This window comes from Mesoplodon mirus, assembly GCF_964341445.2.
Source record: "Mesoplodon mirus genome assembly, chromosome: 10".
Taxonomy (NCBI): domain Eukaryota; kingdom Metazoa; phylum Chordata; class Mammalia; order Artiodactyla; family Ziphiidae; genus Mesoplodon; species Mesoplodon mirus.
Genome location: NC_138986.1, coordinates 8,883,996 through 8,911,413, shown reverse-complemented (window position 1 = coordinate 8,911,413; position 27,418 = coordinate 8,883,996). Strand labels below are relative to the sequence as shown.

Here is a 27,418-nt window from a genome sequence, read left to right as displayed (position 1 = left end):
TGCGCGTCTGGAGCCTGTGCTCCGCAACGGGAGAGGCCACAACAGTGAGAGGCCCGCGTACCGCAAAAAAAAAAAAAAAAAAAAGCAACTCTAGGAAGTGGGTGTTGTCATTCTCGCTACTTTATGGGCAAGGAAATTAAATCCCAAGGGGCTTAGGTAACTTGCCCAGCATCTCAGTAGTCAGTCGGGGCAGACCAGAGCTACTCACCCGGTCAGGCTCCAAATCCTGCTTTGCGGACTGTTCCCCTCACTGCCTCCGAGTGAATTAGCTTTTGTTGGGGAGAGGCCAGAGCAGGAGGGGATGCACGGAAAAAGAGAAGTGCACGGTGTGTTCAGGGAGCACTCTCGAGCGTGTTTAATGTGGGAGCGTTGCAGCGTTTTGTGGGAATTAAGGATGGAGGAGCGGGGAGGAGGCCAGACCAGCGCGGGTGAGAAAGGCCGTTTCGTAGTTTAGAATTCGTCTGTAGGCGGTGGAGAGCCTGGGCTCCTTGCCTGGGGGAGGAGTGACGTGTTCCCGCCTCATTCTTGCTCAGTGGACTGTCCCCCACCTTAGAGCTGTTCCTGTCCTTCCTCAGACCAACTCCTTTTCTCCTCCCAGGCTCAGCTGTGAAGATCTTCCTGTTCTCTCTGGTCACCAGTCTCCCTCTTACTCACCATCCATTCAGTGCTGTCACTACTGTCCCACTGGTCGGCTGCAGGCTACTGGACACAGCCAGTTGTTCCTGTTACCCACTTTGTGTTACAGATGCCATGCTCACACCTCGCTCCCTCATCCCAGACAGTAGTACACAGCATAGGGCAAGGAACACGCCAACTGATTTTAATAGATTTCATAGAATTCTTTTACAATCTCCATTTTTTGACTCAAAGACATCAGAGAGATCAAAGCATCCAACAGAGAAGTCTATTTGTTTTATCCCTGTTTTGAAGAATATGAAAAATAATCCAGGGTGGCTTCTAGTTTCCTGCTAGCGTCGGTGACCAGAAATGGAATCTGTAAAGATGGACCTTAGCTTGCTAAGGCCGCCAGGTGGATGGAATTCTCTCTTACTTTCTTGGTATTTACCATGGGCCATGCTGCTTGCTAATTAACTCCATCTGCCACCTTAGAAACCTCTCTTGACTAGGAAAGAGTTCACTAAAAATAAATAAATAAATAGTTTAAAAAAATAAGTAAATCATTGCCATAAGTCTGGGGCACCTTGTCTTGGATAAATAGACTATAGGCGAAGATTAGTTTTAGTGAATTGGGTTTGAGTGATTTGAAAGGTGGATTACAGAGTAAAATCTCCAATTTGGCTGTTGATATAAAACTTAGAGGAATTCACATGCCAGCCTACCAGGGATGAAGTGAAGAAAGAACTCCAGATTCTGTTCAAGAGGATTGAAAATATGCCGTTGAAATAATTTGGCTGATTGCTGTTGAAAGAGAAACTCTGAGCTCTCAGTTAGAACCTGGAAATCAGACCTGGAATTGCATAAGCAAATTTACAATCAAACTAAAACCCCAACACAACTTAAAACAATAAAAGCAACTGACCAATCCTCTAATTTCCCCACGCCATTCTCCTAAAACCCAATAACATGTTGAAAAATGAACGAGAGAATGATACACACAGTTTAATTTGTAAGTGACCTGAGAAATCACTGGATTCTCTAGTTCAGTGGTTCGTAAACCCCAAGGACCCAATGCTCACCCTTTATAGGGAATATTTTGTAGTTCACCTTCTGCTGTCCGGAGTTGGAATTCATGTATAATTTACCTACACCAGTAACAATGACAACGATAATACGTCATTACTGTGATAAAAGGAGAAAGAAAGGGGCAGTAAATTATAAGAATATAATGTGTACGCATATGTGTAAACTACGTCAGAAGACACAGGGAAGTTGTCAGATGTTCGCATACGTAGAGTCACATTGACTAGAACATCTACAAATGCAGCCCATTACCAGTATTATGGCATTAGTGACTGAAATACTACAAGCCATGCTGCCCTTGGTGATGCAACTCTCTGAAATGATAAACAATTTTTGTTAAAGTTCTAAATGAAACCAAGTACAGTCTTTCTTCAATTTACACAGTAGTTGCATTCTGGAAAACTCAGAGTATGTGAAAACCCTGCAAAATATACTTGGTGTTTCTATGAGTTAAAATCTATTATCAGAAAATTATACTTTTTTCCTAGTTGAATTATCTGGTAAGATAGCCACCATTTGTATGGCAAGGTAACTCTTTGTCATTGTGACAACCAAAAGCACCCCACAAATATCTAGAGGGAAGCATGGTACTGCCCCTACTGAAAAATCCTGAACAAATCCAAATAAGATGAAGCACCTGTGGCTCAAATGTGTGGAATGTCTAAGCCACCAAGCCAGTTGGGACACTAGGAGAACACTGGTAACCAAAGAGAAAACATCCTCCTAAGTTTCTGTTAAATCTTGAAACGAATGATCCTGGGGTGATGCTCTATGCAGTACTGATTGCATCTGTTCAAAAAGTCACCCTTGTGTAGAGAGGATCTGGACACAGATCCTCCAAGTTAAAGAAAAAAAGTACATTTCAAAACAATAAGAGGGACTTCCCTGGTGGCTCAGTGGTTAAGAATCCGCCTGCCAATGCAGGGGACACGGGTTTGATCCCTGGTCTGGGAAGATCCCACGTGCCGTGGAGCAACTAAGCCCGTGCGCCACAACTACTGAGCCTGTGCTCTAGAGCCCACGAGCCACAACTACTGAGCCCACGCGCCTAGAGCCGGTGCTCCACAACAAGAGAAGCCTGTGCAATGAGAAGCCCACGCACCACCCCCAAGATTAACCCCTGCTCACCGCAGCTAGAGAAAGCCCGCACGCAGCAACAAAGACCCAATGCAGCCAAAAATTAATTAATTAATTAAAATTTAAAAACCTAAAAAAAGAAAAAGAAGGATTTACTCATAGTAGTTATCAACCACGTGCTTGGATGACTGAAGGTTTATAGAAGCCAGAGTCAAAATCTCTCAAAGTCGAGAATAAAAACTCAGAGAGAGAAACACGGCACACCCATACCTAGGAGAAAACATCCTCCTAGGTTTTCTGTTAAATCTTGAAATGAATGATCCTGGGGTGATGCTTTATCTAAGCTTTATCCCTGTATCAACTTGGAACACCAGAAAGCACCATGTTTTGGTGAGTATTTGAAAGGCTTTCAATGAACTGTAATTTGGTACTCTATCCTTAGTTAATTTGAAATCAATATAATGATGATACATGAAGCACAGTTTTGCATCTTCTGCCAAACCACTGCTCAGATAGTTGATTGCCTTTTTGGTCCCTGCCCTTTACACCTCGAGAATGCCCTTCTTTTCTTTTGGTTTATCAGAACTATAAACACCACTTTGATTTGGGGTTTTGTTTCGTTCTGTTTTGTTTTGCCTTGGTTACTAGGAAGGTCAGAGATACAGCTAATGCTCAAGTACAGTGACTGTTTCACCGCAGGTTCCTGGTAGAAATTGTCTGGCCCTTTTCGTTCTGGCTGCGGTTTCTCTGACTTTAATCGTCCTTTCTGTGCTTTTATTGTGAGCTACATCATATTCTTGTGAGAAGTAGGATAGAGTATAAATTACCAGTCGTTAATCCTGTACCCTAAGCACCTGAACAGTGCCTGGCGCTTGGGTGCTTTATCAACATTTACTGAATGAATGGATGATGGACGGATGCTGGAAACGAACTCAATTTCACTTTTCTGTAAATAGCAGTGGATGGCCACTAGGGGGAGGAAGAGCGCCCACTCCTCCCTGCAGAGGGCTCTCTGAGGCCACAGGCATGCTTTTGGTAGAGAACGATAGTGTTTTTAAATAACCGAATCCTGAATTTCTGGAATGGGTAAGGCCTTTCCCCCGGAAGGAGTGAACACTGAGTGCTCCAGGAGCACTCTCTTCCAGCCCAGGGCTGTACTGCTTCTGCTAGACAGCAACGTCCAAAGGCCACATGGAGAGAAAGCTCAGTGCACAGATCACATGTTTTGAGCCAAGTGCAAAAATCTTCATTTAAAACACTTGAGGGGGCTTCCCTGGTGGCGCAGAGGTTGAGAGTCCGCCTGCCGATGCAGGGGACACGGGTTCGTGCCCCGGTCCGGGAAGATCCCACATGCCGCGGAGCGGCTGGGCCCGTGAGCCATGGCCGCTGAGCCTGCGCGTCCGCAACGGGAGAGGCCACAACAGTGAGAGGCCCGCGTACCGCAAAAAAAATAAATAAATAAAAAATAAAACACTTGGGCTTCCCTGGTGGCGCAGTGGTTGGGAGTCTGCCTGCTGGTGCAGGGGACGCAGGTTCGAGCCCTGGTCTGGGAGGATCCCACGTGCCGCGGAGCAACTAGGCCCGTGAGCCACAACTGCTGAGCCTGCGCGTCTGCAGCCTGTGCTCCGCAACAAGAGAGGCCACGATAGTGAGAGGCCCGCGCACCGCGATGAAGAGTGGCCCCCGCTTGCCACAGCTGGAGAAGGCCCTCGCGCGGAGGCTAGGACCCAACACAGCAAAAATAAATGGATTGATTGATGAGCTCCTACCCCCATCTTAAAAAAATAAATAAAATAAAATAAAATAAAACACTTGAGAATCAGACAAACAGGATAGTACTTGGCCTAGTAGTATGGTTAATAGGTTAGAAATAAGAAAAAAGCAGGAAGAACCGAGGGCATGTTTAGAAGAAGTAGGCTCATGACGTTGGTGACACGGTGGCTAGTTTGCACTTTACCACTTACCACTTGATTACATGCTGTTTCCCAGCACTTTCCTCTTTCCCAGAGACTCAGAGCCTTGGGGAGCTCCAACTATTCATCTGGAAACGCGGGCCCAAGGAGGTATGTGGCTTTGACTCTGGTGGGGCTGGAGCCCCAAGTCCTTGTCCCTGTCATTTTCCCACCGTCTACATAGGACACCTTTTGGGAGCAGGCACTTGGGAATGCTTGGCTGGAGACCAGAGGCCAGGAGCGTCCCCTTGCAGCCCTGGGCTTTCCTACTTCTCATGCAACCTCTGCAGTTTGGGTGGGCCACGTATTTTAACTTTATCCTACAATAGAGAAACTGACAGATAGAGAATCCCTTAAGCCTGGGGTCCTTAGCCTGTAGGTCCATGACCTTGGACATGAAAAAATTTTACATCATTGTTTTCATTAACCCGTAACTAAAATTTAGCATTTCCTGCAATTATGAGTATAGGCATTGAACCACAGTAGAACTAGCAGGACTGGTGACTGCCACAAATAGAAATCACAGATATTTTTGTGCCACATTGTGTGTTGCAGATATCTGAAAACATTGTTTACAATCATCACTACTCTGAAATTACAGTCGTTAGATCACTGCTAGATTTCATGCATTAATGGACTCATATATTACTGTTATAATCTTTAAAAATTTCAGTATAATCGATTTCCTTTGTAATAATGTATTTTATTTTATGCACTTAAATACAGAAGCTTCACCAGATGACCAAAGATTAAGAATCTCTGCTTAAAGAAATGATTCCTTGGGGTTCTATTAACTTCTCATTCATTGATTTGCTATGAATCATAAATTAATATAATGTGAATTTCTGTTGCAGCCGAACAAAGGGAGTTTAGCTTCTAAAGAATTGAAAGGAAGTCTTATTACTAAGGAATTCATGTAGATTTGATAACAAAATGGCCTTATAGAAAGTACATCAATTAGATCTGCATTTTCTGCTTTTCATTGACATGCATCTATCTAGTGCTTTATCAATTCAATGCCATCTTCTTTGTTGGGGGGAAGAATAGATTGAAGGTGATGTGTGTCCAACCTCACTGATGGCAAAAGAAAGTAGGAAGAATGTATGCAGAACCTGGCAACTAGCATTAACCAGAAACAAGACCCCAGGCATAAGGCAGTCACTGAAGACCATTAAAGACCATAAATAATGGGTAGATTGAGGTTGTGGTGATATCCCTTTATACATCCTTAATTGATTAAACATTTTTTTTGAGTTTTGAAGTTAACTGTAAAAATTACAGTTAGCAGTTGAGAACGTGGTTGTTCTAATGTATTTTCAATTAGGATGATGTACGTTAAATATAGACCTATATGCCTCTAATCACTCAAGATACAGAAGTCATATTAGAAAAATTCAAGTGTGTAAGTTTGAGGCTTTTAGAAACATGAGAAGGCCAATTTAATAAAATGTAAAATCTTACGTTATCCTCATGGTAGAAAAGGCAAAGATCTGTCTGTGTAGAGCATTTTGTCTTTTCTGGACTAATGCTGCAGTATAGGTACATCAGCCAAGAAAAATGATGCCATTTTTATTGTCTTTTCTACAGGTATTGAACTGGCTGGGCTTTTAACCATCATTACTGCTACCTGTAAACATATGAAGGGGAAGTTTAACTTCTATAGTCGTTGATACGCTTCTTACTGCTCTTCGTAAATTCCCTCAGATTGGGGATTACTTCTGCTTTGCAGAAATTATCTGCAGGGGGCCTTGCATAATTTATAACAATCTCTGGCAAAACCTCAGAAAAAAGATATGCTTTTGACTTAGCCAGATGTCAGAGGCTGTGGCAGGACCCAGGGAAAAGGCTCCCCAGGCGGCATGAGGCTCTGGGAGCGACCATCCCAACCGAGGGACGGCCTCTTGGAACTTCCTTCTCCTGAGGAGTGTGACACAGTTAAAAAGGAAGGAAAAAGAGGGCCACAAGCAACACAGCTGCCAGTGAACTAGGAGAGGGGTTGCTTTCAAGAGCGCGTGGGGCTCTCACTGGACTCTCTGAGCTCATCCACGGGACAGGAGCGCAAGGCCATGGAGTAGAACCTCAGCGTGGGTCTAAGAAGAGACAGAAATGGCCCAAGAAGTCAGCCTGAAGTCCCTCCGGGAATCAGAGCGCGAGGCGATCCTCCAGGTCCTGTACCGGGACCGGGAGGTGCAAAACATCGAGGAGGAAAGGAGACGGTATGCTCTCATTTAGTGGGTGGATTCTTTCATTTTTTTTGGCTTTTTCTGCTTGGAGGCTGCTTCTACCTGGCGTATTGCTGCTTGCTTCCTGCTCAGCTTCTTGTCTGACAAGAGTGGAAATGAAGGGCTATAGGGGGAAGACTGCCTTTTGTTTTTCCTTTAAACTAATGGTAAGTTTGCTGTCTGTCAGCTTGTCCATTTGCCTACTTGGCAGGAATAATTCAAGGGAAGCTTTCAGGCTTCTCACACGCCCTTCAAGGGAAAGACCTCCGGCTAAGGGTTTTCCTAAATTATTTTTGGTGGTAACTGAAGGCACAAAGAAAGCAGCTTAGAAACAGCAGATCTACTGGAATCCATTCCTGTGCTTTTCTTTGCTCTCTTTTGCTTCCCAGCCGGCTTTGAGGGAAGGGGGAACCTGCCCAGCCCGCTCTCCGACTGAGCTGTCAACAGACAGCCTCTTTCCTCTCTCTGAGCTCCGCGGGCTGTTGGACATTAAGTTTAACACTTAACAAAGCAGGGCCGGGCGGTGTCCGTGGTTAGCTGTCAAGATCCATCTTTAATATGGTGATGTTTTGTTTATCGATCGATGTTTATGGAGAGTGAGGTCTAGAGATTAAGTAAATGGAATGGGCTTTTTGGTTTTGCTTTGTTTTTAATGGCAGAACTCCTTCAGAGTCTGCCGAGAAAAATAAACATATAAAATAAAACTTTGGACCACCAAATGTCTGAGGAAGGAGCGAAAATGTCTGGTTAACTAGAAGGTACAATGTTCTTTTTCTACCCTCCCGTTATCCCAAAGCTCTCTAAGTGTACTTATACTTTCTTCCACTAAAAAAATACACTGAACAAAATGGATTTTTCTTTGATGATTCAAGATCTTTCGGTGATTTAGAAGCATCGTTTTGAATATCAACGAAGTAACATGGCTACCGTGGTAAAAGGTTTTGTTACAAAGGGTACTGATTCTAGAGCAAATCCTGAAAGTTGGATATAAGCTTGTTTCTTGGGGTTAGCTTCTCTCTTCTAAAAGTAAGTAACAGTAGGGCTTCCCTGGTGGCGCAGTTAAGAATCCGCCTGCCAACGCAGGGGACACGGGTTCAATCCCTGGTCCGGGAAGATCCCACATGCCGCGGAGCGGCTGGGCCCGTGAGCCATGGCTGCTGAGCCTGCACATCCGGAGCCTGTGCTCCGCAACGGGAGAGGCCACAACAGTGAGAGGCCCGCGTACCACACACACACACACACACACACACACACACACACATAATAATAATAATAAAAGTAAGTAACAGAGACATTTCATAAAAGAGTATTCTGGCTAATGATACCTTCTGGGGTCCAATGTATAATGTCCCTTTGCACTAGGGCTCACTTCATTGTACAGCAGAAACTAACACAATATTGTAAAGGAATTTTACTCCAATAAAAAAAATGTTTTTAAAATTTATTCCATTAAAAAAAAAGCATAGCATCAGTTAAATAACTTTATTGGGGAACTGAAGACAATAGCAGGCATGTACACTGTATATTTATAGATCATTCCCTGCCTTGCATTTTAGAATTGATGCCATTTTCTGCATTTTTCCTCTTCTTTCACTGTTCTTGCTTGCTATTATAATGCCCTTTGGGCACAGAGGGATGAACCTAGAGCAAAATCAGCAGCTAACTCCTCCGTGCCAGCCATAGTGTTTATGCTTTGCTGTTTAATCCTCACAGCAACCCTGGGAGGTAAGGCTTGCACAGCCGAGAAAACCTCTGAGCCTCTGAGACGTCGCAAGAGATCCTGGTTCACACAGCCGTGTTGGAATCCGGGGGTGCTGGATGCCAACGCCCCGTCTTTCTCGCCATGGCTGGTGCTGTTGGGGTCCTTGCCACGTAGGAATTTGGCTGGCATCTGTCCTTCCACTCACTCGCTTCTTATCATTTAACTCTGGGCTACAGGAAACTGAAGACACACCTGCAGCATCTCAGGTGGAAAGGCTCGAAGAGCGGGAGCCAGGAGTACCAAGAGAAGTCCTGTGCCCGCTGCCAGCAGGCCCTGGGGCTCCTGCTGAACCGGGGGGCCGTGTGCCAGGGCTGCAGCCACCGCGTGTGCGCCAAGTGCCGCGTGTTCCTGAGGACGACCCGCGCCTGGAAGTGCACCGTGTGCTTCGAGGACAGGTGAGGATGGGGGGTGGGTGAGGATGGGCCAGGGAGCCTCAGAGATGGTCCAGGACAAACTGGTGATAAAGACAGCTGTCACTCCTCAAACTTAATCGGGAAATGTTTGCAGAGTGCTTAATATGGAGCTGCCTTTCTAGAAGTGGAAGTTATTGTAATCCAGAAATGCGTTTTGTTATATGAAAAAAGTTTTTTGTTTTTTTTTTTTAATTTACAGAAGTTTGTTTGTAATGGCTGAGGGTCAGTTAAGGTAGGAGTTAAGATTCCTGTCAATTTCTTAACTGTTTCATTTTGTTAGTTTTCTTAGAGCTTAATTTATCTCTTTGAGGAAAAGTGGAGTGAATTGTAACATAGAGAATATTAGAGTGTCCTGTGCAGCTTTATTAAGGCCTTTTTGAAGGAGGCAAGCTGACCTGTATTGGATGCTCTACTAAAGAAATGGGTATGCTTTCTATTAGTGATAGCGTGAATCTACGTTTATTCTAATCTTTTGATGTTGTGAGGTTTTAAAATATTTTAAACATGGAATCAGCATTTTTGAATTACCAGTTTTGAAAATGATAAAGAACATCTGTGGCTTGATCTCACACCGTTCGAAGCACGGACGGGCTGGTCGTCAATTCCTTGGAAACACGGGGAGTGTTTCTGCCTCTTGTGGGGTAGCGTGCACAAGGACATCACAGAACTTATGAGAGGTAGATATGTTCGTCTGGTGGGAATCTAGGAGAGGAAGCAGAGACTGAGATTTGAAAACAACTTGTCAATGTTGCTGTAGATGCGTGAGTGCCCCGGGGGACTAAGACTGTGAGAGGTGCTTACACAGTGTGGGCACAGCAACTGGGTTTTCTCTCCCGCTAAATCGGAGGATTGTGTCTGTGGGCATCCTGATACTAATCTCCTTAAATTTCCCATCCCTTTGCAAGGCTTAATGTATTTCAGTCAGTCATTCGAAGGCCGGTTGTTCAACCAGATTTCCTTGTTCCTAAGCTCCCCCTCTCTGAAGCAGCACGCCAGGTCACTCCCACGTGGTCAGAGTTATCTCCACACATCTCGCATTTCCTCAGTTTGTGAAGCCAATGCCCTGCAGGCTTTTCTCAGCTTGAGAGGGAAAGACCAAGATTTACTGTGAGCCGCCTGGCCGCCCTTGTGCTCAAGCAGGTCTGGGCTCTTGAGAGAGGAGGAAAGGTCCTAAGATCTCCAGTCAACCATATATATTTGGTTGATAAACACTAATGATAAACACTGCATCGTAAGGTATTAAATTCTTCAGCACTTTCTCTTCATCTAGTGGTTAACTATAAGCCACAGTGTTATAGGAGAGGGGCTGAGGCAACCTCCCAGGAAGCTGGCCCTGCTGAAGTCTCTGCCCTGGAGGGCACCATGCCCGGGTCATTGTAACTTCACCGCTCTAAGCTCATGAAGCGTTATTTCTGAAACCCCTGCTTCCTTATGTTGAAATAAGGATGTTTTTCAAAATATCTAAGATGACTGCCTTGCTCTGAGTGAACTGACCTAGGAAATCGTTTGGAGAGAGAGCTAAGTAATTTATAACCCAACTCCCCCCACTCCCCGCCTACTTTCTTCGAAGCTCTCTGTTCTCTCTCTCTAGTTTTGTCCACGCTGGGCTGCCTTCCAATCCTGGGGCCAAACCAAAGAAAAGGCTTGGTAAAACTTGAGGCTAGGCGATAGTCACAACCGAACTGGGACCTGGACAGGTTTTGGACCCTATCACTTTCCTCTCCCTGCTTCTTCCTCAGCCTAAGACTCATTCCTCAAGAAGTGGATTTGCTGTGGGAACAGGAGAGAAAATAGGTTTTAAAATCAAGAAAGAAGAAGCTCTAGGGTAGCAATTTTAAAAAAGCAAAAGCAACGTACAGATTGCTGCAGTCAGTGCCAAGGTCCTGTGACCAGCGCTGGCCTTGGGCTTGTGTTGAGGGTCCAGGAGACACCTGAGGTTTCTGCCTTCTGGGCAGGTTTTCTCCTGAGGACCGCAGGAGCTCAGAGGACGGAGAGGCGAGGGAGGGCTGAACTGGCTCAAGGTGACTTCCCAGAGCACCCAGGTGGGAGCATTTCTGGAAGCGGGTCGGGATTAGAGAGGGAGACAGACATTGTCAGGGAGAGGGAACATTGTGGGCATGAGTGTGGACCACTCACCACGTGGGAGGCTGTGTTAAGCATTTCTTGACACCAAATGTTTTATTTAAATCTTCAAACAATCTTACGTGACAGCTACCACCATTATCTCAATTTTATAGGGGAAGGAGGCTTAGAGACACAAGGGAGCCCGAGGCCATGCGGTCAGTAAGCCTAGAACCAGGTCTCCAGAGTCCCGTCTCTTCTTTTTGTTTTAAATTTAAATCACTGTGAGTGATCCAAAATTCTTTTTAATGGTAAAAATGAACACATACAAGTACGTAGAATATTACAGAGCCCGTAACAATGTGATGTGGTGCTCCGTTAACACAGAGATGCATACCAGCTGTTGTGAGTTTCAAGGGCAGCTTATCAAACCTTGTGGTACACTTTTCTTTCATTTTCAAAAAGATACGTAAGCAAAATTATCTGGAAGAATATATATCAAAGAAATGATTCTCTTTCTCTCTCTTTTTAAATTTCTAAGGTCCTTGTTGTTTTATCTCTTTTATATTTAGTAGTGTATATCTGTTCATCCCAAACTCCTAATTTATCCCATCCCTTCTTGATCTCCTCCCTCTCCTGCCTTCTGGGAGACTTGCCCGGAGGGACGGGGTCTTAAAAGCCACTCGGAGGACTTTGGATTGGAGGCTGTAGGAAATGGGGTGTGAGCATACGCACTTTGCCAGAAGAAAGCCAGGTGAAAGTCTGCCTGCATCCTGCAGGACAGACTCAGGAGGGGAAGATGAAGGTGAATGAAGCAGGTGAAAGTCTTTTCAGTGAACAAGGTGTGAAGGGATGAGGCTGGCGCCAATAGAGAAGGGGAACGTGAGGGACAGTTCAACAAAGGGGTGATGGAACTTGGTCATAGGGGATGAAAGAGGGAAAAGTGAAAAAAAGTTCTGAGGACTAGCAAAACTGATAGCTCTTCATGCTTAACTGGAAGAACAAAAGGAAATAGAGAGTAAAAGAGAAGCAACAGAAAGAACTAGGTAAACAAAGGCAAGTGGGAAAGGACTTAGAAGGGAAGGTTGGTTGAAAGTTGCGTCCAGTGATGGGGGCCGTGTGTTATCCTTAGCAGGAGCCATCAGAAGAGGGGTGACTTGGGAGAAGGAAAGAAGTCAGATTCCTAGAATTTGGAAAATGTAATCTTTCAAATTTCAGACTGATACGCCCAGTATTTTCATAATCCCATGTTTCGGTAAAATACTGAATCACCCCTTTATATCCACAAGGCAAATAACTAATGTATGAGAATGGAATAATTCCAAATCATTATTGTAAATCCTTCTGCTCTTCAAGTGAGTAAAAGGTATAACTCTATAAAAGATTGAAAAGAAACTGAATGCCAGGTATGGTTTAACAGATTTGGCCAAGGAAGGATTTTAGCTTGGTGCCAAGGTTAAAGTGACATTTTTCTACTGCTTCTCTTTGTTTCAGAACTTGATTTCTTCTTTTTTCTAATCTGATTTTTAGCATTGTCGATAGGAACTATGTTAATTCGTTTCACATGAAAAAGTACATAGACAAGTTAAATATACTGAGTAAAATATTTCACATAGCTGTACATTTATAAATTTTCAAGAGGTTAGCCATAAATTTTCAAAAGGTTAGCCACTAAGATTAATTTCACGGAGAAAAAGCCTTTTGTTCTTTGAAATACAGTTTTTTCTTCTTAGTTCTGACTTGGAGATAGCATCTGTTTTAGTTCTCACAAGAACGCTTGGCTGTTTCACATGGTATAGGTACACTGCTTTCTGTGGGAACAGGATAGATGATAATTACTAAAGGATCATGATATTCTTTTTATCCATTGGCCAAATGAGAGCAAGGATTACTTAACAGCCTTTGAAGCCTTATGTTACCAAACGTATAGTTAAAAAGTGGAAATTTATGGGGTACGTTTTGAAAAAGTTTATTTTTGAAAAGCTTATTTTGTGCTTACTGAAGGGAATGTTTTCACAGTAGTTTGAGTATCATTTTTATTGTTGCTGTTGAAGTTGAAATTTCTTCTGTGGTCAGCACTTGATTAGTCATGGCAGGTGTTGCTTTTAAAGCCTTTTTGAGATGAGTAAGCTTTCCATACCCTTGAGTTCATACTCGAAGTTGTCAGCTCACTCAGTTCAGCTGAAACTTTTCGCCCTGCAGGAAGGTCAGTGCCAGGAGGCCATTTTCCCAGTCTGGCACTCAGCGTGGTGGTGAAGTGCTGCCTTGGTTAAAACTCTGGGCTGAAATGTAGGCGAGAGTTAAGGATCCTGGAGACGTCAGGACACCAGACAGGCTGTACGTCCTTTCCAGTCATGTGTTCACAGGAATTTCTACCATAACAGGCCCATGTCCATAGATCAGACCAAGAGTGCACTCTAGTGCCAAATAGGAGTCATGGGTGGATTTACCAATTTTAGATGATTCCACTGCTGCACTGTTTCATGAATGCAGGTATCTTTGAGACCATGATTTCCCAGTTTGCAGGTCCTTTATTTTGATTCATTTTCAGTGAACTGAAGTGTCTCTTCAAAGATTTTTCTTCCTAGAAGAGCATGTGGGTGGCATGTGTCCTAAGCCATTGCCTATCTGAGGATGCCTTCGGTAGCCTTTTCTCATGAGTAAGGACTTCACTGGCTTTTAAATCTCAAGTCCCAACCTTTCATCTCAAAGTTCAGTTAATGTGTTATCGTTGTCTTTTGGAATTTAATGTGGCAGAGACATTGGAGACTAGCTTTATTTTTATTTCTTTACTGATCATCTGGATTTTATGTACTAGAAGCATATTGGTTTTTTGCCGTATCCTTGTAATTAAAAACAGTTTCCAGTACATGCCTGGGTCTGAGTCTCTCCACATTGATTTTTATGGAATAAGGAAAGTTCCTTTGAGCTGCCTGTCTCTTTCATTTGCTTGTTTTGTTTTTTTAAAAATTACCTTTTACTGTGGCAAAATACACATAACCTAAAATTCAGCATCTTAGCCATTGCAAGTGTGCAGTTTAGTAGCATTAAATATATTTGAAACCATGGGTAATCGTTAGTCAAATCCATTTCACCGGCCTTCACTCATCAAGGTCATCTACAAGACTTGCAGACCCTCCGTTATTGTCCTAAACAGTGAGATGTTTGCCAGAGTTGTTTTCCAGGAACTTGGAGTCAGCTGCGTCTAGTTAGAGCCGAACTGGTTAAGACTGGCCCAACCCTCCAACTGGGCATGCGCAAGCGTCCGGGTGGTGACCTTTTGACGTCAGAGGGCAGAAAACTCCATCCTCAGGTGGTGCTGAGCTCCTCCATCTTCCCACGTGCATAGAGCTGTAGCCTAGTTACTACGCAGAAGGGCGATGACCCACCTTTTTCCAATCACCTTTCCCCACGCTCCCCACGCTCAGACCGCCCAGCGTCTTTATCCTTCATCCCATAAATGCCTCGAGCCCCTTGCCCGGCAGGAGGTGGATCTGCGGTCTGTTCCCTGTCTCTGCGCTGTTTGCTGCTAACCTCAGCGTCCCAGCGTTTCGGCTTGCAGAGCGACGGGCAAACCAACTCGGCTAGGTAACTCGTTCGCGTTACTATGCGACCATCAGCACCATCCGTTTCCAGGCTTTTTCATCTTGCACAACTGAAACTGTAACCGTTAAACATTTCTCGCTATTTCCCCCTCCCCGCCAAGCCCCTGCAGCCCCCACCCTACTTTCCGTCTCTGTGAATTTGGCTACTCTAGGTCCCTCACACAGGTGGAATCATACAGTGTTTGTCTTTTTGTGACTGGCTTATTTCACTAAGTATACTGTTTTCCAGGTTCGTTCGTGCTGTAGCATATTACAGAATTCCTTCCTTTTTAAGGCTGCATCACATTCCTTAGCATGTATGTTTTTTTTTTGTTGTTTTTTTTTTTGCGGTATACGGGCCTCTCACTGTTGTGGCCTCTCCCGTTGCGGAGCACAGGCTCCGGACGCACAGGCTCAGCGGCCATGGCTCATGGGCCCGGCCGCTCCGCGGCATGTGGGACCCTCCCGGACCGGGGCGCGAACCCGTGTCCTCTGCATCGGCAGGCAGACCTCCAAGCACTGCATCACCAGGGAAGCCCTGTTTGTTTTTTAATGGTAGCCGCTAATGGGTGTGAGGTGGGAGTTTGCTTATTTTTTGACTCTGTAACATTTTCTTCAGTCTGGTCTAATTATTCTGATTATTCTATGCTACTTGCCCTGGCTTCTTCGGGAATAACTTAGGTTGGCCTTGTTCTCTCTCCTACATTTGTATTATTTTCTCCTTCAGTATTGAATGTCTTTTTCTGTCATGTTCTGCGACAGCACAACTGACTCAACTTTCCAGACGCCATTCTGCTCCTTCCTGTTGGTAAAACAGCTGTTCTGCGTTTGCATTGTTCGTTTTGTAAACCTTCCTTTATTCTAGTCTGTTGTCTCTTCACTTCAGCCTGGCTTTTCCTTATGTCTTTGTTTCCTTTTCATGGAGGCGGTTTTTAAATGCTTTTGGAGACAACTGCTTTCTGAAACTTTGCCTGGTTCCCGCAGTGATGCACCTTGAGTAGCTGTTCCTGGTCTGCAGGACTCTGTTTCTCCTGCCCGTGGCCTTTTGTCAAAGGCTCTGCGTTGTCTTCAGACATCCACGTTCAGGGTTTGCCAACAGAGTGCACGCTCCTTGTCTCTGTGGTCTCGTGACCTGTCGGTGGTGGTGGAGTCCCTTCTTAGATCTGTGGGGAAGACAGGGTGATGCACAACGTCTAACTCGATTTCTGTTTGAGGCTTTAACAGGTGCAGCTCTGTCCAGCTGCAGTAAATTGTTATTTCTTTCATTGACTAATTATCTGATGTAACAAACCAGGAATCACAAACTCATGGCCAGCAGGCTGCAGACAGCCCCCAGGCCTTGTTTTGTTGGCCTGCTCCATGTCTAATATTTATCATTGTAATGCCTTAAAACGGGGCATGGGTTCTGCAGCTCATGACAGTGCCCACCCCTCTCGTTTCATCCCTTAGCCCCTCTCTTCATTTAGAGTGTTTGCTTGGTGCCTGAGTTTGTGATCCCTGCCCCTACACATTTAGAGGGCGTGATGCACATCATGCCTCGGTACCACCAGGGCTCCACCTATGTCGGTCCCACCTTATCCCTTCAGTTCTCAGGGTGCTCCCTGCAGGGGTGGGGATATTCATTCATCAACCCACATGTAGTCACCAGCCCCACCGTGTCCCTCGGCTGTGCTCGTGGCTGTGGATACAGCACTGAATATGACATGGCGGGGGACCTGCCTTCTCTCTGCAGTTAAGTAGAGTTATTCATGTTTTGCAGGAAGTGATGGTAGCTGCTTGGTTAAAATCGTTTCTTTATCTTCATCTTGATTCTGACTCCTGGTTACCTAGGATTTAATCATAATGATCAGTCTTTTTCCCCATAAGAACATTGAAATCAGATCAACTGAGCTAGTTGATGGAAAAAACCTCGTTATTTTGCTTTGTAACTGAAAACCGCCTTAGGTATAAGATAATTTGAAGTAAAAAGAATTTTTTTTTCAATTGTATGGGTGCATAGGACCACTTTAGTTGGGAATTACCAAGTGGTTGGACAAGCCAGTACAAGGAAATTAGGTTGATCTTAGTTTTACAATATTTGGCTGCTGCTTTTTGGTGTTCTTACAGCTTGTTTGTCCGATAAGCCACCAAGGCTTTTATTGAGGCTTCCTTGCCATCAGGGCACTGGTTAGAGCACAAATCTGCCTGGGAGATGTGTGTCTTTAAGGCATTCAAAGAATCCTGGCATGCAGATAAATCTTCTACCTCTTGTTCGTTGAATGGTAGAAATACATTAAGCAATTCTAGGGACATGGTGCTGACTCTTCTTGGAGCATAAAGCATGTGCTTTGGATGCGACAGCTTACCCACCTGCAGATGCTAGTAATTTGAATGCAAAGTAAAAGTGCATTCCAGCAGGCCTCTTTGGCTCACTGCTTGCAATAGAAATGAGGTCAGACTATTGAATATCTTTCTCTTAGGGTCCTCCATTCATCGTACTATTGAACTTTTGCATGCTAGAATTTGCAAAGTGCTTTTCAACAGTTATTTCTCTTTTGCTAATGAAATGACAGCATTAGCAGAGTTCAAGGCTATGAACTTGGATGCTGGAACCTCCAGCAGTTTATCAAGAGCTGTCGATGTACCGTGTGCTTGGTGTTTCTAGTTACAGCGATCCTCATGCAGAGTTCATGGAAAGTCAGACATGGAACTCTAATCTCTTGCTCTCTTCACCATCCTTGGATTTTGCTTTCTGAGATGGATTTATCAATTGATTGAAAAAGTTTTAAAGGAACAAGTCATCATTCTGTGGGAGAAATTTTAAAGCCATTAATCTGTTGCTGGGTTCAGAAAATGTTCCAAGAAGCTTTCACAGCCAAATTCTGATTGAGTCCTCGGTGAGGGGGGGGAAGAAATAATCAATGTTTCCTTTGGTTACCATGAGTCATGCTACCCTGTGTTGGCCCTAATGAGGGCAGAGACACTGCAAGATCTGCTCACCTCTGTCTTAGACAGTAACAGCCATAAATGGTCCTTCTTGTAACACTTGGGATTTGTGTGGACTGGGAGCCCTTATGAAGACCATTAAGGAATAAATGCTTATGAAACAGCTGATTCTGCAGAAGTTGTTTGTGGAGATCCAGCTCCAATCTAGTTCTCAAAGGAAACAGCCTCGAATGCAAGAAATACTTGTATGGTTTAGGCCTGTGATACTTTTATCCTTCCATTCTTCAGTCACTAAGCCTGAGAGGCCTGTGGGTTTGTGTTCAAATCTGTCCCTGCCAAGGAAGGTCCTGCTTGAATTTCACAAGTAATCCGTTGGGATTCAGTTAGATGATTAGATGGTAACCTTAGATGACTAGCCCTAGGAGATACTAATATTCTACTTTATCTGCTTCTCATATAGGTTCTGAAACCAGGGCTAGAAGAGGACTTTGTAATAAAATGTTGTAAAATGTAATAAAAATAAAAGGTTTATTCGGGCGTTTTCACCTTCCTCTCCTCCATCCCCTTAGCTGTTCTTCCTTTTTCGTGATTGTGCGTCTACGGGTTGATTACTCCTCAGTGGTGGCCTGTGTCTGGCTAGCTCAGCTGACTGTAATTTCATGGTTTGATTTGCCGCTGAATTCTTAGTTCTGATCTCTCTCGGGTCCAGGCTGAGGCCATGCCCCGCCCCCAGCACCTGTCTCATATATAAATGCTTTTGGTCCCAGGTAATGGGCTGGGGAGCGTGAGAGAGTAGATGCGCTGGAAGGGTCACCACCCCCAGGAAGTGACGTTTGTTTATCAGATGGAGGCCTCCTTGTTTCCACATATGGTTTTCCTCTCCTACTCTCCCCTTAGACTTTGTCCCGCTGTATAAGGATGGAGAAAGCATCCTCAGAAATAGAGCAGTTGGGGGCTTCCCTGGTGGCACAGTGGTTGAGTCCGCCTGCCGATTCAGGGGACACGGGTTCGTGCCCCGGTCCGGGAAGGTCCCACATGCCGCAGAGCGGATGGGCCCATGAGCCATGGCCGCTGAGCCTGCACGTCCGGAGCCTGTGCTCCGCAATGGGAGAGGCCACAGCAGTGAGAAGCCCGCGTACCGCAAAAAAAAAAAAAAAAAAGCAGTTGTGGGTATGGCACAACTGCTCTATTTCTTTTTTTCCAAAGGAGTGTGAATGCACCCCCCCACCCCCCGTTAATCTCTGCGAACTTTCCCTGGGTTTTGAGCCTCTGCTTGTCTTCAAGTACCAGAGGGGAAAACTTCCGTTGAGGTGCTGAGCTCTCCTTCACGTGTTTTGTGTCGATTTAGTAGATTAGATATCTGAGTTTCTGATTTTACGGATGAAAAGTTTCCCCTGTCTTTCTAGTGATACATCACAGTTGCATGTTTTATATACCTTTGACTCTGAATGATTGTAACTGATTATCAAAATTCTGTTGCCAAAATTCATAAATGCTCTGCGTATGTTTTCCTTGTTCTGGTCCCTAAGCATTGGGAATAATCATTTGCTTACTAATCAGAGAATATAATAGCTGTTAACAAGATGAAAGGGATTGGGAGTTGGCTGATGTCTTCTGACAACTAAAGCTCCAGAGAGAAAGATAGGATACTTAAAAAAAACAAAGTAGATTGCAATAGATTTGTGAATTTACTGCATTTGTAAGCATTAACTTAAAATCCATTTGAGATCATGTATAACCTGAAAGAACCTAATGGAGAATGTATTTCAGTAAGTACTTATAGAAGAGAATTTGGCTGAAGTTTTCATTTTTCTTAAATTTGCATGACCTTGGAATTGACAAGTTTTATGGCACATTATTTTAATGGTGTGAATAATTTATAGTATCTGTGTGTTTAACTTTTTATGTCCTGAAAGGCTATTGGTAATTCTACCTTTCTGAGGCTTTTTGAGGTTGAGGGTGGTTTCTTTAGAAATTTGGAAACTTGGAAACTATCAAGAGTAAAACAGGCTTTGGGATTTCAGTTTCAACTGGTGACCGTACAAAGTGCTCCCGTGCTGCTGTGTCCGTGAGTAGGATGGGAGGGGATGTAGAGATGCCCAGGGAGCCGCTGTCAGACCGGCTTCCCAACGAGAGGTCATGTCCCCTGTCTCTCAAGTGGTCCCCAAATCTCCAGTGAGGCCCTTTGATCCCATATCCCAGATTGCAGGTGCTCCCAGGAGACTTCTCAGGTGAATCTGCTCTGTTGGTTCTCGGCAAATGTTGTAGTTATAGCTCAGACTCACCTCAGCCTAACCTGACTGCGGGTGGTCTCTTTCTTAGCTAAATAGACAGCGCTGAATGTCTTTGTTGATTCGCCTTCATGCCATTTCTCCCCACCATAAACATGATAAATTGATCATTTTGATGGCAGCGTTGTTTCTCCTTGTATATTTATTGTGTTACGTTACATTGACATGCAGGGTAAAACGTACCCCAGTAGAAACTCCAGCTTTGCTGCTTTTAAAAAAATTTTATCTTTCTTTTTATTTTACTTATTTTTATTTTTTATTGAAGTATAGTTGATTTACAATGTTGTATTCATTTCAGGTGTACAGCAAAGTGATTTGGTTTATATATATATGTATATATATGTATAATATATTCTTTTTTTTTTTTGCGGTACGCGGGCCTCTCACTGTTGTGGCCTCTCCCATTGCGGAGCACAGGCTCCGGACGCGCAGGCTCAGCGGCCATGGCTCACGGGCCCAGCCGCTCCGCGGCATGTGGGATCTTCCCGGACCAGGGCACGAACCCGCGTCCCCTGCATCGGCAGGCGGACTCTCAACCACTGCGCCACCAGGGAAGCCCTATAATGTATTCTTATATATATTCTTTTTCAGATTTGCAGCTTTGCTGCTTTCTAGTCAGATCACTTAATCTCTATGGGAAATCTGTATAATTAGGGACTTGGGCCAGAAATTTGAACTCTGAGGTCCTTTGCCAGACTGATGTTTTGATGATATCTCCCTGCCTTGTATGAGCCAAATACGGCACCACCCACATCTCCCTCTGAGGCTTCCTTTCTGCTTGCTTTTCAGAAACGTGAAAATAAAAACTGGAGAATGGTTCTTTGAGGAACGAGCCAAGAAATTTCCAACAGAAGGTAAATGCTGTCAAAACGTTTACTAAAGTAAAATGACATATTCCCAGTTTAAAAACATTTGGTATTAAGATGTTGGATATGAAGAACTTAACAAGGCGTAGTATATGGGCTCCTGTCTGGTCGGCCCTCCTGTTCCTTCTGTCTGAACTTTCCTGTCTCTGCCCCTCAGCTCATGCGGTTTACTGCCTTCGCTTGTGGGGTTCCCTCTGTCCCGGCACTTAACCCAACCCTAACCCTAACCCTGCTGAAATCCACCTGGTTTCCATGAAGTTTCCCTGACTTCTGCTTCTGGGGGTAATGTCTCCCTCTTCCGAAACACCGGTTTGTAAATACGTCTCTTCCATCCTTGTTGAAATGCCTCATATTATATCATGATTTGTGCCCTTCTTTCTCTCCACAAGCAGAAACGGTGCTTTTAAAATCTTATTAGCCCCTTACAGCCCCAAACCTTGATCAAAATGATTGAATGAATAACTGAAGACCACGGTGAGTGAATTGCGTTAGAATTTAGCAGATATTGGTGACTATGGAGTGAGCACATGTGATTCTGTGAGTGGAGGTGTGTATTTGGTTTGTGTACCCCGGATGTCTTATGAAGTACTTGCAAAGTTGACATAATGGTGCAATTAGTAACTGGGACTCAAGGCCATGGAGAAAGCGGGTCGTGCTTTGGTTACAGAAGTGTCACATCACAGCATGTGAGCTGTGCAGGTAAGAGGATAACTTATCAGGCGAAGGCGCCACATGTGTCATCAGAATAGAGCAGAGGCAGCATGCTCTGTACACCCCATCTGTCCACAGTGGTAACACGGGTGGCACCTGTCTCTGATGTGTCACTGTGGGGGCTGCACACAGGGGAGCCTGGACTGACCTAGCGGGGATGTGGGTGGCTGGAAACACTTTTTTTTTTTCTGGTGGGGGGGGAATAGTAACAGTTTGAGGTGGAGAAATAAGCTATTTAGCCTCAACCAAAGTGTGTGTTGGCATGTAAAGGAAGCCATTCGTCTGAGTGTTGACAATCAGCTTTCATAAAAGCACTGTGCACCGAAATTTAGTCGGCGGTAAATTCTCCCCTGGATTACATTCCCGACTCTTCTTACTCAAGAAAAAGTGATGATTCTGCTGAGTTTATTAGAAATCTGGAGGAATATATAATACTGATGGGAGTGCTCAAGCCAAAAAAAAATTCAGTGTCTATGATTTTTATCTAGACCTGTGTTTCTCAATCCTTTTTTCTCTAGTGTCCTCTCTCTCATTCCCAAACAGCCATGTTAACACTTTTTTCCCCTAAATATTACCAGTCCATGAAAGTTTCATATCCCAGCTATACTGCATAGCTATAGCTCTATAGTTACGTGTGGAGGCCTTTTGGAGCAGGGCACAAACCATTGAGATATCTAAGATGTTTTTCATCTTCCGAGCAGTGTTTGCTCCCTTGGGGCCATCAGCCTATATCCATTGCATCATCTAAGCGAGCAATGGCCGTCTGGAGTCTTCCTATACATTTTTTTTTTTTTTTTTTTTTTTGCAGTAAGTGGGCCTCTCACTGTTGCGGCCTCTCCCGTTGCAGAGCACAGGCTCCGGACGTGCAGGCTCAGCAGCCATGGCTCATGGCCCCAGCTGCTCCGCGGCATGTGGGATCCTCCCGGACCGGGGCACGAACCCGCGTCCCCTGCATCGGCAGGTGGACTCTCAACCACTGCGCCACCAGGGAAGCCCCCTTCCTATACATTTTATTGTTTTGTTTCTTAAATACTTCTCGGTTGGGAGGCTAGGGTTTTCTTCAGGCGGTAGATAGATTCTCATTTTTTTTTTTCCACATCTAGTCCTAGTTCATAAAAAGTCTGTAGGGAGTGAAGTTCATGTTATTAAACCAACTCACTGAAGACATCCCAGAATTTTTTTTAATACATTGTAAGTTTCGGTCTCATTACTTCAGATAGGGAAATTGATTTGCAGGCCAGCATACGTGTGTGCACGTGCATGCACGTGCATGTGTCCAGCACTCTTCCTCTTCTGAGTGAGAGGAAGAAGGAGGTTATCCTGGTGATGATAGGAACGGGAGGAGGAAAGAGATGAGCCTGACTTCCCGGGTGTCTCGTTCTTGTCCACTGACTTTCCACCAGAGTGAAAACATCAGCGAGGAAAATAATTAGAGGAATGGAAGTCAGCCTAAGCGTAAGTCATCCTTTTCCATTTTTGTTGTCTGTTCCCAAGGTATAAAACAAACCAAAGGAAAACGAATCCTTCTCTTCAATGCTTCCTCAAATGCTGTGGTGCCTCATTTTCCTATTGTCCAATTTTAGTAGAGTTGGGCTCGGAAGGCGTGGCGAGGTGAAGAAAAGGGCCGTGTTGGGGGTCACAAGGCGGACTGTGCGCCAGACCACAGGTCGGGGGAGGTGGGGAGGAGGTGAGTCAGCAAAGGTGGTCCAGGCTAGGATGCTGCAGCTTTATCTGGACAGGCGGGAGCTCTACCACACTTATCTCTGTCCCCAGAAGAGATTGAACTGAGTTTGGGGTGCTCTATCAGTTGAGGGCCAGGTAGGAAAACAGAAACCACACAGATGTGAAGAAACAGAATTTAGTTGAGGGAATAGGTTCAACAGGTATTGTTGGAGGACTGGAACGACAGGAGGAGACCAGCGAGGGAGCCCAGCGATGGTGACTGCAGGCAGCACACACCGCCAGGGCCGCTGCTGAGCGGGTGCTGGTGAAGAGGGAGGGTCAGGCCCCTCCCCACCGACTCCCGGCTCCCTTTCCCACTCCCTGCTGGGCCCTGCTAGGCAGCCAGCTGCCACCTCGTGCTCGGATGTGTTTGAGAAAAAGTGTGATTCTGCGTATTGTGTTGGTCGTAATGGTGTGAACACGGCTCTTTCCAGCCTTCTGCATCCTAAGTGGAAGCTAGGAAAATGAGATGGTGGCTTAAACCATGAAAGGGGACGAGACAGCTCAAATTTGTGCCTCTTTCTAGGCATGAGTTACCTATTGCTGGGTTAAAAATTCCTCCCAAACTTCGTGGGTTAAAACAATTAACATCATTTTATATGGTTTCTATCCTCAGCTGAAGGCTTGCCTGGGGTTGGGGGATCTGCCTTCTGGGGGCTCATGCACGTACCTGGCTAGTTAGTGCCGCTGTTAGCAGGGGGCTTCGGTTCCTCCACGCCTAGACCTCTCCACAGGGCAGTTTGAGGGCCCTCACGACATGGCGACTGGCTTCCCCCAGGGCAAGTGACCCAAGACAGACCAAGGCAGAGCTCTGCGATCCATCTTCATATTAAAAAAATTTTTTTATTGTGGTGAAATTTATACATGATATGAAATTTACTCTTTTAACCGTTTTTCACTATACAGTTCAATGGCGTTAAGTACATGCACTTGTTCTGCGACCATCACTACTGTCCATCTTCAGAATTTATCATCCCACGGTCTCCCCTTGCAAAGCCCCTTGTAACCACGATCCTACTTTCTATTTTCTGTCTCCATCTATATCTTTATGGCCTAGCGTCAGAAGTCACACCCTGTCACTTCTGCTGTATCCTATAGGTCAGCTCTATTCAGGGCGGTAGGGACTACACAGGGTGGGGATATCAGGAGGGGGGAGGACTCACGGGGGCCCTTGAGGAGGCTGGCTACCACATCCTGTATTCCCTGTCCCAAGCCTGGGACCTCAGAATCCTTCTTCACTCCTCTCTTCCTCCCCACCCCATGTCCGGTCAGTCAGCAAATACTGCCATTTCTCCTGCCCCCATCTCTTGAATCTTCCTCTGGCCCTGCATTCCCGCTTCCAGTGCTGCAGCCCCTAGCTCATCTCTGTGACTCCACTTGCTTCTCCACAGTCCATCCTCTGTGAGGGGGGAGATATCTTTTCTCTTTTAAAATAAGTTATTTTCTGATTATAGAAGTAATGCCTATTCATTGTAGAATATTTGGGAAATGCAGGACAACAGACAGAAGGCAATAAAAATCCCACCGCTGGTTAAAACTACTGTTAGTTAGGGACCTCCCTGGAGGTCCGGTAGTTAAGACTCCACGCTTCCACTTCAGGGGACGTGGGTTTGATCCCTGGTGGGGGAACTAAGATCCCACACGTCATGCGCACAGACAAAAAAAAACCCCAAAAAACAAAAAACCCACTGCTAATTGCACACATGTGCACCACACACGTGCACACACTCTCCTGGCCTTATTTCTAGGTGATCCTGTGCATGTGGGTGCACATACAGACTTAGCAATTTTAAAAAAAAATTAATTTACTTTTGGCTGTGTTGGTTCTTCATTGCTGCACACGGGCTTTCTGTAGTTGTGGTGAGTGGGGGCTACTCTTTGTTGCGGTGTGTGGCTTCTTTTGTTGCAGAGCATGGGCTCTAGGTGCATGGGCTTCAGTAGTTGTCGCACGAGGGCTCAGTAGTTGTGAGTTGTGGGCTCTAGAGCGCAGGCTCAGTAGTTGTGGTGCACGGGCTTAGTTGCTCTGCGGCACGTGGGATCTTCCCAGACCAGGGATCGAACACGTGTTCCCTGCATTGGCAGGCAGATTTTTAACCACTGTGCCACCAAGGAAGTCCCCAGACTTAGCAATTTTTAAAGTGTGTTTGTGGTCAGAGTATATATAGGTTTTTGTCTTGCTTTTAAAATTCAGCTTAGCATAAACACGTCCTCATGCTATTAAGACCTTCCAACATTCACGACTACATAACATCAGTTGGATGTACTACCATCTATTGTTCCCTCTTGTCTGTGAGTGTATCACTGTATTCAGATTTTCATATTATAGATAATTCTGCAATGAACAGCCTGTACAGGTATCTTGGCATCTCTGTTCATTTCCTTTGGACAGATTCTTAGAAGGAGAGTGACTGGTCAGACGTGTGAACACTTGAGAGGCTTGACGTGTTTTGCCAGACTCCCGTCGGGGAAATGTGCGCTCATTCACCCGACTGTGGCAGGTTCGGGTCCGAGAGCGGCCCCCTCACCACACTCTGGCCCCCATTACATCCTGTCTTCTTGAACATGATTTCAAGTTATATTTGTGATTTTGTTCTGAATGTAAACCTAATATACATTCATTTAAAAGAAAAATGAAGAAAAGCATAACCATGTTAAAAATATGGTGACTTCACCCTGAGAACTGTTTATAGTTGATGCATGTCATTTCTGTTATTTGGTGAATATATGTATCCATATATGTATATGGATAACTATCTACACACATTTAAAAAAGCATTTAGACTAAGTCATAAGGAATTGATGTTCTTAGGTTTAAAAAAAAATTGAATAGAGGCAATTTCATGAGTTGAGCTAATGTGTTTACAAAATTGGGATCAAATGGTATATAGACTTTTATACTGATATTTCTTCACCTAATAATTTACAAAGAACATTTTTTTCATATCCTTAAATGTCATTTACTATGATTTCTGGTGACTGCATCTCATTCCATCATTGGAATATGACAGCATTTATTTAACCAAATTGCTATCATTGTAAAGTTAGGGAATTTCAAGTTTTGTTGTTACATTTTTGGGAGCTTATAATATTATTAAAATAATAAACAAAAGTGCAGTGAACACGCTGGTAGATAAATCCTTGTCATGTCTCTGACTATTTCCAGAAGCAGAAGGACAAGATGAAAGGTTTGGAGCATTGCCTCCAGGGAGGGTGCACCCTTCTTCTCACCAGTAGAAACTATCCTTAAAAATAAACAACAGCAACTTTGTCATCTGGTAAAACCACATTTGTCATCCAAAATAGTTGCTTGCTGTTTACTTTAAATTCTTGTAATGACTAATGGGGTTGAATATTTTCCACCTTTTTGACCTTCTGTAGATGTTCTTCATATTAAGGGTGTTTGCCCTCTTTGGTCTTGTAAGTTGAATATGTATCTTTATGTTTTCTGACGTAGAGATTTTTTTTTTCCTTGTTGATAGTCACATCTACGTTTTCCTGTATAATTTCTTTTTTTATTATTAATTTATTTTTGCTGTGCTGCGTCTTCGTTTCTGTGTGAGAGCTTTCTCTAGTTGTGGCAAGCAGGGGCCACTCTTCATCGTGGTGTGCGGGCCTCTCACTATGGCGGCCTCTCTTGTTGCGGAGCACAGGCTCCAAACACGCAGGCTCAGTAGTTCTGCCTCACAGGCCCAGCTGCTCCGTGCCATGTGGGATCCTCCCAGACCAGGGCTCGAACCCGTGTGCCCTGCCTTAGCAGGCAGATTCTCAACCACTGTGCCACCAGGGAAGCCCTAATTTCTTTCTTTTATGCTTAAAGGCTCCTTCCTTATCCTGCCATTGGTTGGATATCCATATTTACTTCTAATTTCTATGTTTTATTTACGTTCAGCTCTTCACAATGCATCAGGAGGCCGGATCTAATTTTACTTTATTCTCCCAAGCATCAGTTTTCTCAGTACAATTTGTTCCATAATCAGTCCCTTCCCCGTTGGTTTGTAACCCAGGGCCATTGATTTGCACAGCTTCAGGGCCCTGCTCATCTTGTACTCCAGCCCTGAGCCCTGGCGCGGTGGCGGGGTTGACCACATGGAAGACACACCCAGATTTTGAATTCTTTGAGGGTATGAGCTG

General features: G+C 44.6%; 1 protein-coding gene across 4 annotated transcripts in view; it reads left to right on the top strand.

Moving 5' to 3' along the window:
* The window catches only part of SYTL3 (synaptotagmin like 3), a 95,422-nt gene that overhangs the window by 10,611 nt on the left and 57,393 nt on the right, over positions 1 to 27,418 (top strand). For 3 of the 4 annotated variants that reach the window (XM_082634194.1, XM_082634191.1, XM_082634193.1), the window contains exons 2-4: positions 6,318 to 6,946; positions 8,891 to 9,109; positions 20,778 to 20,842. In XM_082634194.1, coding sequence (XP_082490320.1) covers positions 6,837 to 6,946; positions 8,891 to 9,109; positions 20,778 to 20,842 — 394 coding nt within the window. In that variant the 5' untranslated portion in view covers positions 6,318 to 6,836. Of the gene's footprint in view, positions 1 to 4,528; positions 4,842 to 6,317; positions 6,947 to 8,890; positions 9,110 to 20,777; positions 20,843 to 27,418 lie in introns of those variants that run through there. The other variant, XM_082634192.1, reaches the window with a different exon arrangement.